Source organism: Pagrus major, chromosome 15 (genome assembly GCF_040436345.1).
Source record: "Pagrus major chromosome 15, Pma_NU_1.0".
NCBI classification, from domain to species: Eukaryota; Metazoa; Chordata; class Actinopteri; order Spariformes; family Sparidae; genus Pagrus; species Pagrus major.
This window is the reverse complement of record NC_133229.1, coordinates 2,112,832-2,131,201: the sequence shown is the minus strand read 5'-3', so window position 1 is coordinate 2,131,201 and position 18,370 is coordinate 2,112,832. Positions and strand designations below refer to the sequence as shown.

The 18,370-nt window shown below is 38.2% G+C and overlaps 2 protein-coding genes across 2 annotated transcripts in view; one reads left to right on the top strand and one right to left on the bottom strand.

Moving 5' to 3' along the window:
- nvl (nuclear VCP like) overlaps window positions 1-4,641 on the bottom strand; it is a 28,004-nt gene extending 23,363 nt beyond the window's left edge. The window contains exons 1-4 of the mRNA XM_073482505.1: window positions 4,539-4,641; window positions 4,034-4,108; window positions 2,163-2,233; window positions 1,028-1,080 (exon numbers count right to left, since the gene is read on the bottom strand). Of these exons, the coding sequence (XP_073338606.1) occupies window positions 1,028-1,080; window positions 2,163-2,233; window positions 4,034-4,090 (181 nt within the window). The 5' untranslated portion in view covers window positions 4,091-4,108; window positions 4,539-4,641. The remainder of the gene's footprint in view (window positions 1-1,027; window positions 1,081-2,162; window positions 2,234-4,033; window positions 4,109-4,538) is intronic.
- Window positions 4,642-5,140: 499 nt separating this feature from the next.
- On the top strand, window positions 5,141-13,901 carry LOC141009448 (uncharacterized). The gene is made up of 6 exons (XM_073482080.1): window positions 5,141-5,476; window positions 5,960-6,069; window positions 8,095-8,221; window positions 8,373-8,501; window positions 11,292-11,835; window positions 12,068-13,901. The coding sequence occupies exons 1-6, from the start codon at window positions 5,141-5,143 to the stop codon at window positions 12,544-12,546; spliced, it is 1,725 nt and encodes a 574-aa protein (XP_073338181.1). The 3' UTR covers window positions 12,547-13,901.
- Window positions 13,902-18,370: the final 4,469 nt, after the last annotated feature.

Sequence of the window (18,370 nt, the reverse complement as noted above, 5' to 3'; positions counted from 1 at the left end):
CTTAAGGTCCGTCAGTTCACACCTGGCATTAACATGCATCTTGACATGCATCTCGAGTGACCACTAGTGTTTTGCCACAATATATTTAAAACAAAGAAAGAAATGTCTTCATGTATAATACTTGCTGGATTTACAAGAAGGCCCGAATAGTTACAAATTTGTCATAGACAATGTTTCACAAATATTATAACGTTTCTCCTAACTCAACAACTCACAAAATTTAGTCATTTTTAAGTCTGGGGACTTAGTAGCCTATATTAATAACTGATTACTGTATGTGTAAAATTTGACATGTTTGCTGTCAATAAAATGTTGTCTTCTTTTATAAACTTGGTGTAAATGATGAAATCAGCATGTTCAAACAGGGGTAAGATACTTAACAGCAATGCTGCGACTAACGGACACTTTCTACAAAGAAAGAAACACTTTCATGTTTAGCATTTAATGCCAAATTTACAAGAAGGCACAAATGATTTCGATTTTACCGTAGCCATTTTACAAAGTCTATTAAGCGTCTCCTCACTCAACAATTCTAACAACTGTGAGATTTTTTAAGGGAGTCTGGGGATATTGTGTTCACCAGTTCAGTGGTTGGATCAGTTGAAACAGAAAATGTTTTCACAAACATCTGCTGCTAACATTGGCAGGTAAAGAGAGCCCAAACATTAATTTATGTCACAGTTAACCACATGGAAATCAGACAGTATGTAATCAGTTCTGCCTGTTCTTGTGGCTTCTTCTTCTTCTTCTTCTTGTTTCACAGAGGATGAAAGTTGAGTAGGTGGTCCTTCAATGTGGCCCAAAACACATGTGCGCACACACTCTTAAAAGAATTTAGTCACAAGTGGCCACCTACAGAAGACATATAGGTGCTCTAACCTCAATGCATCCCCAATTTGTCTTGGGGACATTCCCACCTGTACTTAGAGTTGTCCACCTGTGATCGGATCACTCAAGATGCATGCTGAATCAGGCTAAGTGTAAGTGTAATAAGGCATCAAACTACAGTGCTTTTGCCTTTTCTTACCTTTCTCTACTTGAATCCTGAATGCTGTCTTGTTTCTTCTTCCATACTCCATTCTATGGATATGATATAAAGCAAACAATTCATGACTTTAATGAACAGACATATGTATCAACATACAATCACTGGCCTGCCTAATCCAAAAAGCGTGCTAAAAACTTCCCCCTTCATGAAGGTGCTCACAGTACATGTAGTTTTAAAAAAGTACAATAATTTTGTGCTTGTAGTTTGTGCTGCAGCTGCAGATGATTGGGGTTGCGAGAAGCCTCAACAAAACTGACACAGCTCCAGTCAAAATCTGGGTTTAAATCAGGGCAGTCATACCTTCACATCCTGTCAAGTGGTAGATTTTTATATCAGACCACAAAAAAAAGAACTGATATAACATTGACTCGATACCTCTGTTTTTTCCTTGCACAGCAAATAATTCATAAAGTGGTGGGGTAAGGTGGAGTTCTGCAGATTTACAGCAGCTCTAATATCTTGAAAGGATCGCAAATCAGTGTATGGCTTAGTAAGTCGCATACTTGATGATGTCATCTTGTTTTTTGTGAGTGGACAAAATATTAATCTTAGCTCCTTAGCACAATACACATTCATAATGTCAAACTCTTCTGACATCAACAACTCAGCCAAACTTCTCTAGGTTGCATGTGACAGTTGGCATAATCGATAATATTTAATATACAAATAATTGTAATCTCTGACATTTCGATGAAAGTATGTATTTAATTGGTAAAGATTATGATCTCCAACATTTGTTCGGCAACAGCGTTGACAACATAGTCAGATATGGGAGAATGTGGATTAGGACCACAAAGACCACTCCATGGACCACTCACTAACTGTTCCTTACCATGCCACAGACCACTGAGCAACCGGTCCGGACCACAAGGACCATACCAGGGACCACAAGGACCACGCCACGGACCACTGATTAACACGGATAATGGCACCACCAACTCACTAAGTGGTACGGACCACACCAGCGATCACTCACCTTCTGGACTGGATCACTAGCTTTAGCGCCCTTAGCGGTAGGGATTAGTGGTCCATATACAGTGACCATGGTCAGTGGACAGACCACTGAATTGGCTACAACCCCTCCTGAAAAAATTCATTATTTTGATTAACTTGCCTGTGAAGTTTTTGAAGATCCAGGGCCATGGCTGACAGGTCCACATATTCCCTGTTGCTGGCTGCCAGATACTGAAAACAGAAGTCAACATGAAACAAAGTCAACATGACTGACTCCAATATAAGAAATTCAGACCCACTCTCTAATCACATATCTAGTTAGCAAGAAAAACAACATGGAAACAGCATGAAATTCATGGAAGAACACGAGCAGACTTGGGCTGTTACATTTATGTGACATCACCACTTTTGTCTCATCATGATCTCCTCTGATGGCAGGACAGTGACCCTACTGTCATTCATCTTTGTCTCTTGTTCAGTTACTGTTTGATACACACTATATGGCCAAAAGTCAGTGGACTCTCCTGCTAATTATTAGATTCAGTAGTTTTAGCCATACCCATTACTAAAATCAGCACATAACCATGAAATCTTCACAGACAAACATTTTTAATTTATAATGGCTTGTTAAAAACCTGATGTCTATAAAGCTCTGTAACATTATCGAGCGACAGAGAGCGAGAGAGAGAGACATAGAGAGAGAGAGGCAGGACCCCAAGCCAATAAAAGCCGACTGGAGGATCGACGCAACACCTCCTCCCTCTTCATCCTCATCAGACACGTCTCCTCCTTCCCCTACAGGTATTCCAAGCTTTCCAATTGTTGAACAAGGTTGTTGGCTTACAGGTTCAATAAGTGCAGGCTATGATAGAGAAATACTAAGTTCAAACTTAGATTTCCCAGTATGTTCCAGCTTTGTTTGTAGTTTAGTTTGTGTTATGTTGTTGTCATGTTTTCGTCTGTAGATTAGTGAATACATGTTTGACTATATTTTCTATGAATTACAATTGATTATTCACCTAAATGTATATGTGTTTTAATAGGCCTATCCTTGACTGTAAAACAAGACTGGTTTATTGGTATTATTAAGTGGACTCAGCAGTTACCTCAGTGGATTAATAATTGCTCGATTAGTAGCACCATATTAATAATTATAATTTTGAGCTTTAATTTTAATCTTACACCTCATATAGGTTTGATGGTCAGGTGTCCACAAACTTTTGGCCACACAGTTTAGGTGCTATACAAGTTCATTCTTGGTGCTAAAATGTGTTATATTTCTTATATCTTTATTAGAGATTGAATTGTTCTTTATTCTGTGGAGGGTGTACTCTAGAATGTATTAGGGGTATGTGTGTTTGTTTCCTTTTAGGCATATTTGTTAAACTTCTACCAGTGAACTCATAACTAGGGGTGGGACAAAATATCGATACAGCAACTTAACATATTAGTTCCTCTTGCTATATGATTATTGATACACTGGCACCAAATATAAAGATTTTACACATATTACATATGTATTAAAACAGGTGGGTTTTCTAAATTCTAGAAGTTGACTGACCTGAGTTGCTACTTCATGACTCCTTGTGGTTTAAACTTCTGTAAACTTAATTTGCACAGATTAACAAGATTTTAGTGAGCCATACTTGTTTCTTTCCTTTAAACATTTTACTGTTCTGCCTTCTGGCAGTTCGGCCTGTGGCAGTTTTCGGTTATTTTACATTGAATTGTGTGAGATATAGAGGCACAATTTTATAAATTCTTTATCTCAATTGTGAAACTGACACAACAACGTGGTGAATAAATACATTATTACTGCACTTTGACTTTTTAGGGGTTCAGCTTCAGTTAGACAGATATCATGATGTATCGGTAGATGACTGGCATGCAATGTACTGGTTATTGCAGAATCACTGTATTGTAATACTCTCGTTACCATGGGCAACGTGGTAAATTGTATCATGAGTTACTGTGATTCCCACCCAGGCTCATAACATACAGCCCCTGGTCAATAAGAAGACAGACTTGTACCTGCTCCACTCTCTGTCTGAGCCGACTGTCCACCCAGCCACCACTTCTGTTCTTCATGTCTGTGCTTCTCTGAGCCTGCAGCAGGACATTCACAACAAGACTAACATCAGAAATGCAACCACAGCTAGAAGAATGTAATGGCACCATGAGACAGGCTGAGCTTTGGCTCTTGGTGACATTAGATGCCATGATGGTGTCTGTCATGCAGTCAGTATGGAGACATTGCAAGAGATTTCTACACACTGTCAAAGTAGTGTCACACATACACATTTAAGGTAGGCCACACTATCTAAGCTAGCTACTACACTGATAATAGTTAGCGATGTAAACAGAATGTAAGGTTTGAACTCCGGACTTTATAGTAACATTTCCTTTGGGATGTTGACGAGCTATAGTGTGTGTCCCATTGACTTCTGTCTGTAATGTGGAAACACAAATGAGTCAACACACACACATTCAAACTGTTGAGTGAACGACAACTTGAGCGTGACACGTAGTTACTTACTTCAACAGAAACACCACATAGCACAATGTCATCAACTCTTCCGTTAAACTGACTATTTACTGTGCTTGGATTCTGGCAACGTGACTACAGACACAAGACCGACCCCGGAAGCAATAATGAATACATCCGGTTGATGGCTTTCAAAATAAAACACGAACAGTCTTATGTGGTACATTTTAGAGATGCTGTTTGAAAATATCCCAGCATAATTACTAATATGGAAATATATTGTTTTACCTTGTATAACAGCATCACCGCCATCCTACAACTTTCTAAAATATATAAATGTATACAACAATCTGAAATGACATACACTTTACAATAACACTACAACAGTGTAGCCTTGGTTTTCTTCATTGTAATTTTTCAACAAAATGTAACTTTGGTTGACTAATTGAGCAGTTGCACAGTTTCGTTCGGAATGTACCAATTAAATGGTTAACTTTGAAATTTTATGAAGGCACAGCTGTTTCTGCAATCTGTTGAAAAGAGTGATGGTGAAGCTTCTTTCACTTTTACTTCCTCCTTCAAGTGGTCTGACAGGTATACTTCCTCATTGTAGTTCGACAGAAATTAGCTGTGTGTTGGTCGGTGTGACAGTCATGAAGGACGATATTAGAGCAGGAGAGCAGGTGGAGGTGACCCGTCAGGAGGTTTATGACGATTACGTAAAGTGGTATCTTCAATGTACAGATGTTCGGCCGTGCCGCGATGCCTGCCTGCTGGACGCGGCGGCTCGGTACCTGCAGAGGGAACCAGAGCCCAGTGGAACTTTCACACTTTTCCCATTCTACAGGTCTTTAATTGAGGCTGGTGAACCCCCGAGCACAGACTACGGGAGACTTGTGTCTGATTTTATCAAAGCCGTCGAACTGCTGGAGACCCTCTGCGTCAATCTGTTCCTTCAACCATGGAAGAAGGAAATCAAGACACTTAAGGTGGCTCCTTCTTTCTTTCTTTTTCTTTCTTTCTTTCTTTCTTTCTTTCTTTCTTTTCTCTTCTTTTCTTTTCTTTTCTTTAGCCACTCCACCTTTCCAGGTAACTAACTTTAGCCTGTGAATAGAATGTTGTGTGCGCAAGTAAGATTTCTCAACAATTAGGCTTCAGGTTCCATGAAAGTAGAGTTTTCTCTAGCGCCACCATCAGGGCAAATGTTTCACTTGTACAATTAAAGCCTGACTGATGAAATGGCAGGCTGATATTAACGGCTGACAAAGTTTATGGCAAATACCTATTTTATATGTCAGCTAAGAAGGAAGAAGAAAATGCAGTACAGAAAGGCCAAATATATGTTTGTCAGCCAGTGTGTCCAGACAGAGCACTGACAAGTTTGGCCCACTTCCTACATATTGTCACAGTTGAGACATTCTTAATAAAGTTTTAAACTGAAATGTATTTCTGTTTCTCTGTGTCTTTTTCAGACTTTTACAGGTCCATTTGTTTACTGTCTCCTGCCAGTTTTCAGCAGCTCTTCCATTCAATCCGTGCTGGCCTCTATTGGCTACCTTCCCGATACTGACACTCAACAAAGGTAGGGAACAAGATGAACCAGAGGGGTGACTACAGATGCACTAGATATAAAGTCACAAGGCCTGTTAGCTGCTGTTAGGGTGTTTGCATGCCAGGAGAAACATGCACTAAACACAGCAATTTGAAAACAGTGTTAAAATAAACGTCCAAATAGGGAAAACGTGTCTATACCTGGGGATATTAAGTCTCATTTACAAGTGTCTTCATGTACAGTTCAATCCCAATTCAAAATTATTATTTTTTTGCCTTTGCTCTAATAATAAAAATTTAGAAAATAATGAAAAACTTCCAAACTGCAACTCACACCAATACGAGCTAGATAGATACACAACACTACCGGTAAGGTCAATGATATACACTACTCAAAATTAGTGAGGGATATTAGGATATTTTTCTGACATATCTGAATTTTTATTTTCTGTTTTGTGAATATTTTTGGTCTCCAAAAACAATGAGACACATTTCATTTAACTGTTATTGCATATCCACTATCCAACTGTGGACACAGACCTCACAACTAATAATCAGCACAAAGTCAAAAACCACATGCATCGATGACAGCCTTACAACTTTGGTTCATAATCCTCACTAGACGTCAGATATTATTTTGCTCCATGGCACTTCATTCTGCAACGACAGCCACTCAGACTTCCTGGAGATCACGTGGTGGTGGGTCAGGGGCATAGACATGATGCTTCAACTGGTCCCAGAGATGCTCTATGGGGTTCAGGTCGGGTGACTTTGCCAGTCATTCCGTGTGAGGGACACCAACCTGCTGGAGATGCGGGATGACCACACGAGCACGATGTGGGGGTGCGGTGTCGTCCATGAACACGAAGTTCAGGGCGTACTGGCGCCACTGGGGGATGATGATGGGCTCGATGATGTCCAGCAGGTATGACTGACCTGTGACTGTTCCATTGACAAACACCAGATCAGTTTTTCTGTCCATGGAGTTCCCAGAACACTGTCGCACCACCTCCTCCAGCTCAAGGATTTGGGACCATGTTGACTGCTGCATAGTGCTCAACACCTCCAAACGCGTTGCCACCCATCATTCTGATGCAGGGTGATCCTGCTCTCAACAGTGGACACCACTGACAACAACTGCTTGTGTTGCAGTGGCATCCCAGTGGCGTAAGGCGGAGGGCATCAGATACTGGTGATCTGCCCTGTCTGTGACTCATGGGGCACCACTACCAGACCTTTTAGAGACCAGTCTGCTAATGACACTCTGAGACACTTGGAGTTCATTTGCAACATCAATTTGCCTACTCCCTGACTGGATACAGGCCAAAGCCAGGTGGTGCTCCTGCTCTGTCAGCTTACATCAGTTGACTATGAATATTTTAAGTGGCCACAACAGCTTCCACCATATTTGTGTGAGTGTCGAGTTTGACCCCACAGCTGAGCTGAAGCAGTTTTACAAACAAACAAAACCATTTTTCATAACTCAGATACACATGACTCTCCATGAGTAAAACCATTGAAGCAACAAATATACTGTTTGGCAAAATATATGCACCCATATCCCAATATCCCTAACTAATTTGGAGGAGTGTACTTGCTTTTTTAGGCATGAGGGCAGTCTGGCCCGCGTCCATTTGTGCACGTCGTCAGAAATGAATGCTACGCAAATGCAGCAAGGACAACAAAGGGATAATAAGCTTATGTGTGCCATCTAGTTGTATCCTCCAGTAACACGCGTTCAGTATATAGGCTAGTGTGTGAACAACTACGATCACAACGCAGCCTGTTGTCTACACCAAATTGTGGTTCAGAAGCAAGCATATCTCCAGCCTAAGAGGAAAAATATGTATTTTTGATTTTGGTGCCCAGTGTCCCTTAAATGTAGGGAAAAAAATCTCCATCTGATTTTGGATTGTGTGGAAACAATAACTTGTTCTTATTCTTGTTAATGTTTTGAATGAAATTTGATGTGTGAGAGGAGCAATTTATATTTTTCTCTCCTCACTTTTTGTATTGTTTTTCTCAGTTGCTGACTCCACTGTTTGATGTATTTCAGCGAGTACAGACTCAGCGAGGATGCTAACCCAGACAGAGCCATGCTGGTGGGTTTTGAGCTGCTGCTGGCTAGGGTGGAGTGTTACCGACTCCAGGAGCTCCTTGACAAGGACCAGCCGGGACCACAGGTAAGATCAGAAGTCATCCAACCATGTTTTGCCATGTTACAGTCCAATTGACAGCAGCTGATTATACCACAGCCATAGGATATGGTCAAAGGCCACAGTAAGTGGTCCCATTTCATGACTTCCCTGTGACAGTTTTAATCTTACATTGCAGAAGTGGCTGGAGCTTCTCCAGAGGAGAGTGCAGGCTTCAAAACTAGAAGAACCCACAGAAAAGAAGACAAAAATTGTGGACAAGGAAGAGGAGGAGGAGGAGAAGAAGGAAGAGGCAGATAGAGAAGAGGTAGGGCTGAGTGCAGAGGGATGGTTGACTATGTGGAGAAGGAGGAGGAAATGAAGAAAAGGAGCTGACAGCAAAGCAGTGGGACCAAATAAAAATTAATCCCAACTTTGTGGTCGCAACAGATGTTTCAACATCAGTGATGTTACCTTCCTGCTTTGATACAGGTGTCACTGCATGTGTCATTTGTCACAGAGATAGCCTAGCGGTCTGCCAGCTCTCCCTTGACTGGCAGGTCCAAGTAAACAAGGCTGAACCAGGCCAGAATTACAGTACCAAGCTTGTTTTCTTCCCTGGTTTGGCTCATGGTATCCTGAGAATCAGAGTCAGCTAATAGGACAGCTAACGTGCTAATGGCAGCTAGATTTAGCAGCAGTTAGGAATCACAAAAGCAGCGTCATAAGTCGAGAGTATTTATTTGACAAAGAATACACCCCTGAGTGCAGGATGATCATTAACATTTCTTGCCATCGTTGGGCCTGATACTAGTGCATAGGTGACTTACAGAGCAAGCCACATGTGATATAAACACTTAAACATCAATTATTATTTCATGGGAACTTTAACGTACAGTATATGGCTGTACATGATAGTGGAATCAGCTGGTCGTGATGGGTTCCATCGGAAGATTTTTTTATGGTCCCTACTCACCTGAGATGCACTCACAGTCAAGTAAACACACACATAAACAGATGTATGTGCATGCCCACACTCTAACACAACTTGTAATTTTGTATGTCAGACTGTCGTTATACATTTTGTATGCACAAATACTAGACAAAACTGGATAAACATTGATAAACTATTACTGTTTAATAAATACCTTTTCTTTGACTAAATAAGGCTATAAGATTTTAAGTCTTGACAGCTGTGATCAAAGTTCAAACCAGACTATCACAGGGTTTTATTTGTCACTTTAATAATAGAGATGATTATTAATCACAATTAATCTAAAAATGACTAGACCTCTGTTATATGCATACTTTACAAGCTGTGTGCTTACATTATCCCAAATGTTTCCAACAATGTTCAAACCTGGAGAGATCTACAAGTTTCCTCAAGATTACGGTGCGATTCATGTTGCCGCAACTTTCGGGATAGACTCATACCCCTTTCAACCAAGGCAGTTCAGGTGCTGGTTTGGAGCCAGTGCCTTCTCTGGAACCATTTTTTTGCATTTCCGCAGCCAAATAACTGGCTCCTGTCCAGGAAAACTGGTTCCAGAGAGGCACCAACACTTTGCTGGTGTAGAACAAAGAACCGCATATGTCAGGAGCTGAGGGTGGGGTTATTGTGACCAAGGTCCAACTAAAACCATTCATGACTGCCATTTTCAAAAACCAGAGCTAGTGTAGCTCCTTCTGACTGATCCATGTAGCTGCTGTAGCTGTTACTAGCAATTACAGAGGCTGAATGATGTGACTATACAGTGGCTCTCATGCCAACTGAAAAGCAAGGCAGTTCTTAAAAGGTTCACAAGTTGAACCAACTTTTAACTAGTACTAATACTAGCCCAGAACCAGCACTTGGTTCACTTTGGTTGGTTGGTTGTTGGTTTGGTTATCAACATGCATCCTGAGTGATCTGATCACATGTGAACAGCTCTAAGTACACGTGTGAACACCCTCGAGCCGCATTGAGGACACATCTGAGATCTGATCGGTCAGACCGCATTTGGAGGTGGCTAGGGACACGTGACCACATATTTTTAGCAGTGTGTACACACGATGTCCTGGCCTGGGCCACATTGGAGAACAGCCTACTCAACTGACATCACAAAGAAGCCACAATCATAATGGATTAAATGCTTTCTGGTTTCCATGAAGCTCATCGTAATGTTCAATAACGTTTTTGGGTTCTCTTAACCTGATTGTGTTAGCAGCAGGCTTGTGTGAAAGCACTGTGAACTAGTAAAGGCAGTATCCCAGACTCTTGGAGCTATTGAAGTCATTGAATGAGACTAAACCTAGCGTAAACAAAACTAAAACACTACCTTCTCTGTGAACATTTGTGCCTAAATGACGTCAGATTGATTTTCATCAGTAATGTAGGTTGTGTAATGGTGTGATCACTTCCAGCCGTAAGATAACCAGCAACGGTACACACCAAGGTATGTGTTTCTTTGTTTGTGAATTCAGGTCCACCTTCCACCTTACTCAGCACTCACCAGAGACTCTGGTTCTCTCTCTTCTTTTCCCCTCTCCTCTCTGTAACGTTTTGTTCATGAAGTAAAGTACATTTCCCCTCCAGCTCCAGTCAGCAGGCAGCTTTACAGAAAATAAACACCCGACACTGGAGGTCACCTTTGCGGATCACTGCTGCAGTCAGGTTGATAAAAGGGAGTGAACTTCACTTTTTAATCCCAAAAGTTAGAAAGTACTTTCTGAGCTTTCCTCCTGTCACTAAACGTCTCCAGATCAGAACAGAATCTGATGTGACTCTGGGTGTTTATGCCTCCAGAAGGTCTGGCTCTGCCCCCCACTCTGCCCTACCCTCTTTTGTTTAAAAGAAATTACATATTGTGCATTTAATACTTCATTGGTCCAAAAAGATTTTGAGGCTATGTTGAAGGCGCGGACAACAAATGTTCACTTACCTGATGCACCGTTGACAGTGCTGTTGGCCGACGTCATCTCTCACTGGTGTTTCACCACTTCTTTGATCTTGAAGGACATCCTGGTAGTGGACTACTGTGAGAGGATGGATGACACCATAGACTGAGGATCAGGTTCACAACATAACACAATAAACCAGCTGCAGACTGTACTAAACTTATCTCTTTTATTTCTCTAGGTACCTCAGTGTTTAGACAGCAGGCTTGCAGTGAACCCCCTGCTCAAGCCTCGACCCTGCCACCTCATCAGTGTAGACCATTCCATCATGGAGATGCAGATGACCTACCCTGACCTGGCCATCAGGGGCCGCCCTCTCCTACCAGACAAACCTCACAGAGCAAACAGCACCAGGGGCAGCAATAAAGCTGTTCATACTGCTAGCACTAGTAATTCCAGTGATGACAGTAAAGCTGCTGAGCTCCACAGAAAGGATTCTATTAAAGACACCAAAGCTGCTGCTACAACTACCTGCAGTAAAAATTTTGGCAGCAGAGCTGCTGAAGTGTTTGGTGAGGATGGCAGAAGTAGTGGTCAGACCTCTGTCCCAGGAGATGCCATCAGCAGCAACTTCAGTAACATTGATGATGAGCCCAGTCATCCTCAGGCCGTTTCCCTGCACATCACACTGAGAGCTGGATCCACTGCAGAGAAGAGGCTGAAGCCAGGAGAGACTCAGCCCACAGCAGAACCTCCTGCCAGGAAGCAAAAGCAGACCACAGCAGGTAACACACACACACAAACACAGCTGAACACTAACCGTGTGCTGATGAAGTGGACTATGACTTCGGCCATCTTCCATAAAACCGTCTGGTTCTGACCAAAATCTAAATGCATAATTATTATGATTAATATTATCATAATGACAACACAACCTACCGTATTGTGAAATCAGTTTTGTTACTTGGTGTACTGAATTACAGTCTGGGGTGTGAATGTGAAACTCTTATTTCACAGACCCACAAAATAAGAGACCGGCCAGCCCAGGGCCTCCCTCAATGAGCTCCATGGATGAGGAGCAGGAGCTGAGAGAGCTGGCAGAGAAGATGGGCCAGCTTCATGTGCATGAAGCCAAAATGGAGACAAAGAGAAAAGAAGAGAAGGAGAGAGGTGAGGAGAGCAGAAATAAAGAGAGAAGGAAGAAAGAGAGAAAGGCAAGCACAGAGAGAGAGGGAGAGGAGCAGAACCTCAGGAGGCCAGTGATAGAGACAGGTCCAGCGCGGAGTCATGCTGCCAGGAGATGCAACAGATCCTCTCAGTCTGATCCTGCAGTGATGAAAGAGCAGAAGAAGCCCTCACCACTGACTGTCAGTACGGCAGACCGTCAGAGCTGTAGAGGAGGCAGCTCGGGGCAGCAGGACGGAGAAGACACTGAAAGAGCAGAGGCAGGCAGAGGAGAGGAGGAGCAGCTGGCACACACTTACGTCATAGTGTAGCCAAGCATCACATGCTCCGAGGTTCATTTACATGTTTGGAACTTAATAATGACAAAACTACTGAGCAAACCCATATATACATATATATACATATATAATTTATATAAATATATAATTTCCTAAAATCAATTTTGGCATTGGCTCCAAAACTTGAGTAGCTCTAAACATTTGAGGAGATAATCTTTGGCTTTAGGAATCAGTGATTGACATTTTTTTTCACCATTTTCTGACATTTTATAGACCAAAAAACTCTGATTAATAGAGAAAATAATCAACATATTGATATATATAATGACATTTATCATTAGTTGTAGCCCTATAAGCACAACCAATACTGTTTGAATCGGTCAGTTTAAATCACAATTTAACAGTACACAAGAAGAGATTTAAAAAAGCAGAACAACTTGACATCCTCCATTCTGCTACTGCTTGGCTGAATGATGTAATGATTTTGGGTAAATTTACAATGAGGGTCTGTGAAAAATGTTCTACTCGAAATGAACCTTTCTTGTCAATACTTTGAGAAGTTTAAGTATCTTAGGGAACTACCCACTGGATAAAGGCTATTGATTGTAATCAGTGATTCTGTGTTATTATGAATTATAATTGTTGATGTAAGATTGCCATGATGGAGCTGCATGAGTAAGCCTCCGATGTTCACTCTCACATCAGGCAGCCAAATCCAGCTAAGCTGAGCCACGCAGCCCATGGTGACTCCCTCTATGATCTTAAGTCCAGGTCCAGATAAACTCTATGGCCATCGACTTCTTGGCTAACTGAGCCATGAGCTAATTTGCTTGCGGTAGCTTGCTAGAGCCAAGGACAGTTAGCAAAGAGCAGCAGCTCTTGATTGCTCTGGTGATATGCTATCCCCCATATATATTTTTTCATCTTCAAATTCTGGCTATATTCTACAAATGACACCTTTAAATTAATTGTGGTATTACAATCAGATAAACTGAAAGTTTTTTATAAACGAGATGCCTTTCTGAAGAACGATCTTCCATTATTTAAGTAACATTTGTTGTACTTTGGCCATGCTATGTATGTGCTGTTATTATGTTATTGATGTATGTTCAGTTTGTGCTCCATACCATGTGATCATGGTCTTGAGTCACATGAATAAATTACATAAATAAATGAAATGCTTTTTCCTTTCTCTTTTAAATGATGATGATTCACTGTGAGTGAGTGTATTCTAAATCATGTAACATGTTATGTGTGGGCTTGTGCCTTGGAACATTGCAGATACATATTTGTGAAATGTTGTATTGTGAATACATCAGCTGCCAAGTGAGAGTGGGTGAAGGAAATGTTATTTAATAAAATGAAGGGCAATCTAATGCGTTACATAACCTGTGTTGTACCATTTCTTAAATAAAAACACACTGACAGAAGTCTCTATGTGCTCTCAGCTGCTTTAGCTGCATAGTGACCAGTTTTGGATAGCAGGCTTCAAACGGACACACGTGGCTGTTAAGTTACATTCAAACATCCCATTATTCCGATTTGGGATTGTTCACACAGTATTGTCACAGATGGTTATCCTTACTGCTAGTCCGGTTGTTCCAGATAAATAGTGGAACCACATACAAACAGATTGTCTATAATTCCTTAACTGTTAAGACTGGATTTTATTTAAGTGTAACTGTCCACAGTTAAGCATTCAAATAAATAATTCTTTATTTAATCAATTATTTAACAATTTTACTATATTCTATACACACACACACACACACATATTCAATTATACAGTAATTTATGTATTTATTTATAGTTTTGGCCCTTAAAACCGACCATCTAAACCCATTTGAAAAGTCAGATGAGAGCAGCTCTTCAAACTAACTGCATTCATCTTAATGTTTTTATGTGTTCAGTACATATTTGCCATAGAGATGTTGATAATTTATTAATGTGACACATTTTTCATGTTCAGCAGGATTTTAATTTAGGAAAATAATTTTAGCTGACATTCCAACCTGTGTCCGTATTCACCAAAAATCTCAGGGCTAAAGAAGAAACTCTGCATAATAAGAGGCATATCAGGCCTAAATACTTCACTGATTTAACGTTGAACTTCTGTTACATTTTCAGACACAACTGACAGACTGAAAAAGAGGATAAAAAAATTAATGCATCAGAACAAATATATTATCTTTTCTATTCAACATATTCTGCTCTCTTGTCAAAACCTGGCGCTTACATTACTCACAATGCCACTCAACATTAAGTGTATGCTTCTTTAAATAGTTTTAACAACAATAGATTGATAAACGTATTTGATTTCAAAAGCACCAAACATTAAACAGATGTACAGCTCTGGAAAATTTTTAAAAAAAAATCTGAAATCAGCATCTCAACATGTATGACAGCCATTCCATTCCAGTGTCTGTTGAGTTCCAACCCAAGCACACCTCATTCTACTTAATGAGGTACTGATTAGGTGATCACCAGTACCCAAATCTTATTTAATGAGGTAAAGTATAAAAACCACTGCTGTGGTCATCACTATGCTCTTGCAATAGGACCAGCTGGATGACAAAAACAGTGCTAGTAATACCTCAAAAGTAATTGGAATCAAAAAATAACTATGACCATGCCAAAAGAGTTGAAAAGAAAAGTTTTGAGTGAGGAAAAGAAGGGTTCAATTCTGGCTTGACTGGCAGAGGGATACAGTGAGCGTCAGCTGCTGCTGTTGCTTCCATCCTTAAAATTTCTAAGACGGCGGTAAGAAAAGGAAAAGGTCAAGCTTCAGACATTGGGGACAACAAAGCTACAGACCGGCAGAGGGCCAAAACGACTCTCCACTGACCGGGATGACCGTCACTCAGCAACCGCAGATTGTGTGCGAAGGACGCATGAATCAAGCCACGTACTGCTCTGACAATGTTCCCCAACTCTGAGGATTGTTTTTTCCAGCAGGACAATGCTCCATGCCACACAGCTAAGTCAATCAAGGTGTGGATGAAGGACCACCAGATCAAGACCCTGCCATGGCCAGCCCAATCTCCAGACCTGAAACCCATTGAAAACCTCTGGAACGTGATCAAGAGGAAGATGGATGGTCACAAGCCATCAAATAAAGCTGAGCTGCTTGAATTTTTGCATCAGGAGTGACATAAAGTCACCCAACAGCAATGTGAAAGACTGGTGGAGAGCATGCCAAGAGGCATGAAAGCTGTGATGGAAATGTTTTCAGTAGTTGATAGAATAAAACAAAACTGTTTATTTGACTCAAACACATACCTTTAAATAGTAACATCAGAAAAACTGATAATTTTGCAGTGGTCTCTTAATTTTTTCCAGAGCTGTATATTCAGCATCGAATTACAACTCGTGTTTTTTTGAAGAGATAACACACTAGATTAAATGACTATAGAATAACATATAACTAAATAAATGAATACATACATTTATATAATATACATATTAGCCATCCCCACAATATGAAACCATGGGGAAAAAATACAATGATAGTTGTGGCGCATCTTACAGTTTTATCTCTGTGAATTTTTAATCGTTGTCAGCTGCCTAATGCTGCCAGACATCATGACCAAAACCTCTTCTTACCTCTTTTCCTCATCCTTCACCTGATTGTTGTCATGATCTCTTTCATTAGCAGCAATCAGCAGATTGTGTTTGGGGCGCGCTGGGTGGGGGTTCCAACCATCGGTCAGTTTTAAAATAGAGAATATATCATCACAATAGAGATTGTAATATATATAATCTCTATTGTGATTATACATTCTCTATTTTAAATCACAATAGAGATTATATATATTACAATCTCTATTGTAATAGAGAATCTATTTTAAAACACAATAGAGATTATATATATAAATATATATAAATAATATATTTAATCTCTATCGTGATTATATATTCTCTATTTTAAATCACAATAGAGATTATATATATAATCACAATCACAATAAAGATTAAATCACAATAGAGATTATATATAAATATATATAAATATATATATATATATATCGTGATTATATATTCTCTATTTTAAATCACAATAGAAATTATATATATAATCTCTATTGTGATGATATATTCTCTATTTTAAATCACAATAGAGATTATATATATAATCTCTATTGTGATTGTATATTCTCTATTTTAAATAATAATAATAATACATATAATACATAGTCAGATAGGCAGGTAGATATATATATATATAAATGATATATTATATATATAATCTCTATTGTGATTATATATTCTCTATTTTAAATCACAATAGAGATTATATATATAATCTATTGTGATTACATATTCTCTATTTTAAATCACAATAGAGATTATATATATATATTCTCTATCGTGATTATATATTCTCTATTTTAAATCACAATAGAGATTATATATATATAATCTCTATTGTGATTATACATTCTCTATTTTAAATCACAATAGAGATTATATATATAATCACAATCACAATAAAGATTAAATCACAATAGAGATTATATATAAATATATATAAATATATATATATATCGTGATTATATATTCTCTATTTTAAATCACAATAGAGATTTTATATATATATAATCTCTACTGTGATTGTATATTCTCTATTTTAAATCACAATAGAGATTATATATATAAATATATAATTAAATATATATAAATAATATATTTAATCTCTATCGTGATTATATATTCTCTATTTTAAATCACAATAGAGATTATATATATAATATCTATTGTGATTATACATTCTCTATTTTAAATCACAATAGAGATTATATATATAAATATATAATTAAATATATATAAATAATTATATATTCTCTATCGTGATTATATATTCTCTATTTTAAATCACAATAGAGATTATATATATATAATCTCTATTGTGATTATACATTCTCTATTTTAAATCACAATAGAGATTATATATATAATCACAATCACAATAAAGATTAAATCACAATAGAGATTATATATAAATATATATATCGTGATTATATATTCTCTATTTTAAATCACAATAGAAATTATATATATAATCTCTATTGTGATGATACATTCTCTATTTTAAATCACAATAGAGATTATATATATAATCTATTGTGATTATACATTCTCTATTTTAAATCACAATAGAGATTATATACGTATATAAATATATATATAATATATAAATGATATATTATATATAATCTCTATTGTGATTATATATTTAATCTCTATTGTGATTATATATTCTCTATTTTAAATCACAGTAGATGTATAATATATCATTTATATATATTGTATATATTTATATATATAATCTCTATTGTGATTTAAAATAGAGAATATATAATCACAATAGAGATTATATATATATAAAATCTCTATTGTGATTTAAAATAGAGAATGTATAATCACAATAGAGATTATATATATAATCTCTATTGTGATTGTATATTCTCTATTTTAAATAATAATAATAATAATACATATAATACATAGTCAGATAGGCAGGTAGATATATATATATATATAAATGATATATTATATATATAATCTCTATTGTGATTATATATTCTCCATTTTAAATCACAATAGATATTCTATATATAAATATATATATAATATATAAAAACGATATATTATATATATATAATCTCTATTGTGATTTTATATTCTCTATTTTTCATATTGTGATTGCCAATATGTCTTGTTTCTTCAGACTTCAATCATCCAATCCACCAAACAACACCAAACAAGAGTCAGTGGCAGAATGAGCTGTTTGGCAGAGAAGATTTGGCAAATTTTTCATGGGTGCAACCCACATACTCAGCTCTGCTGTTCATCCCAC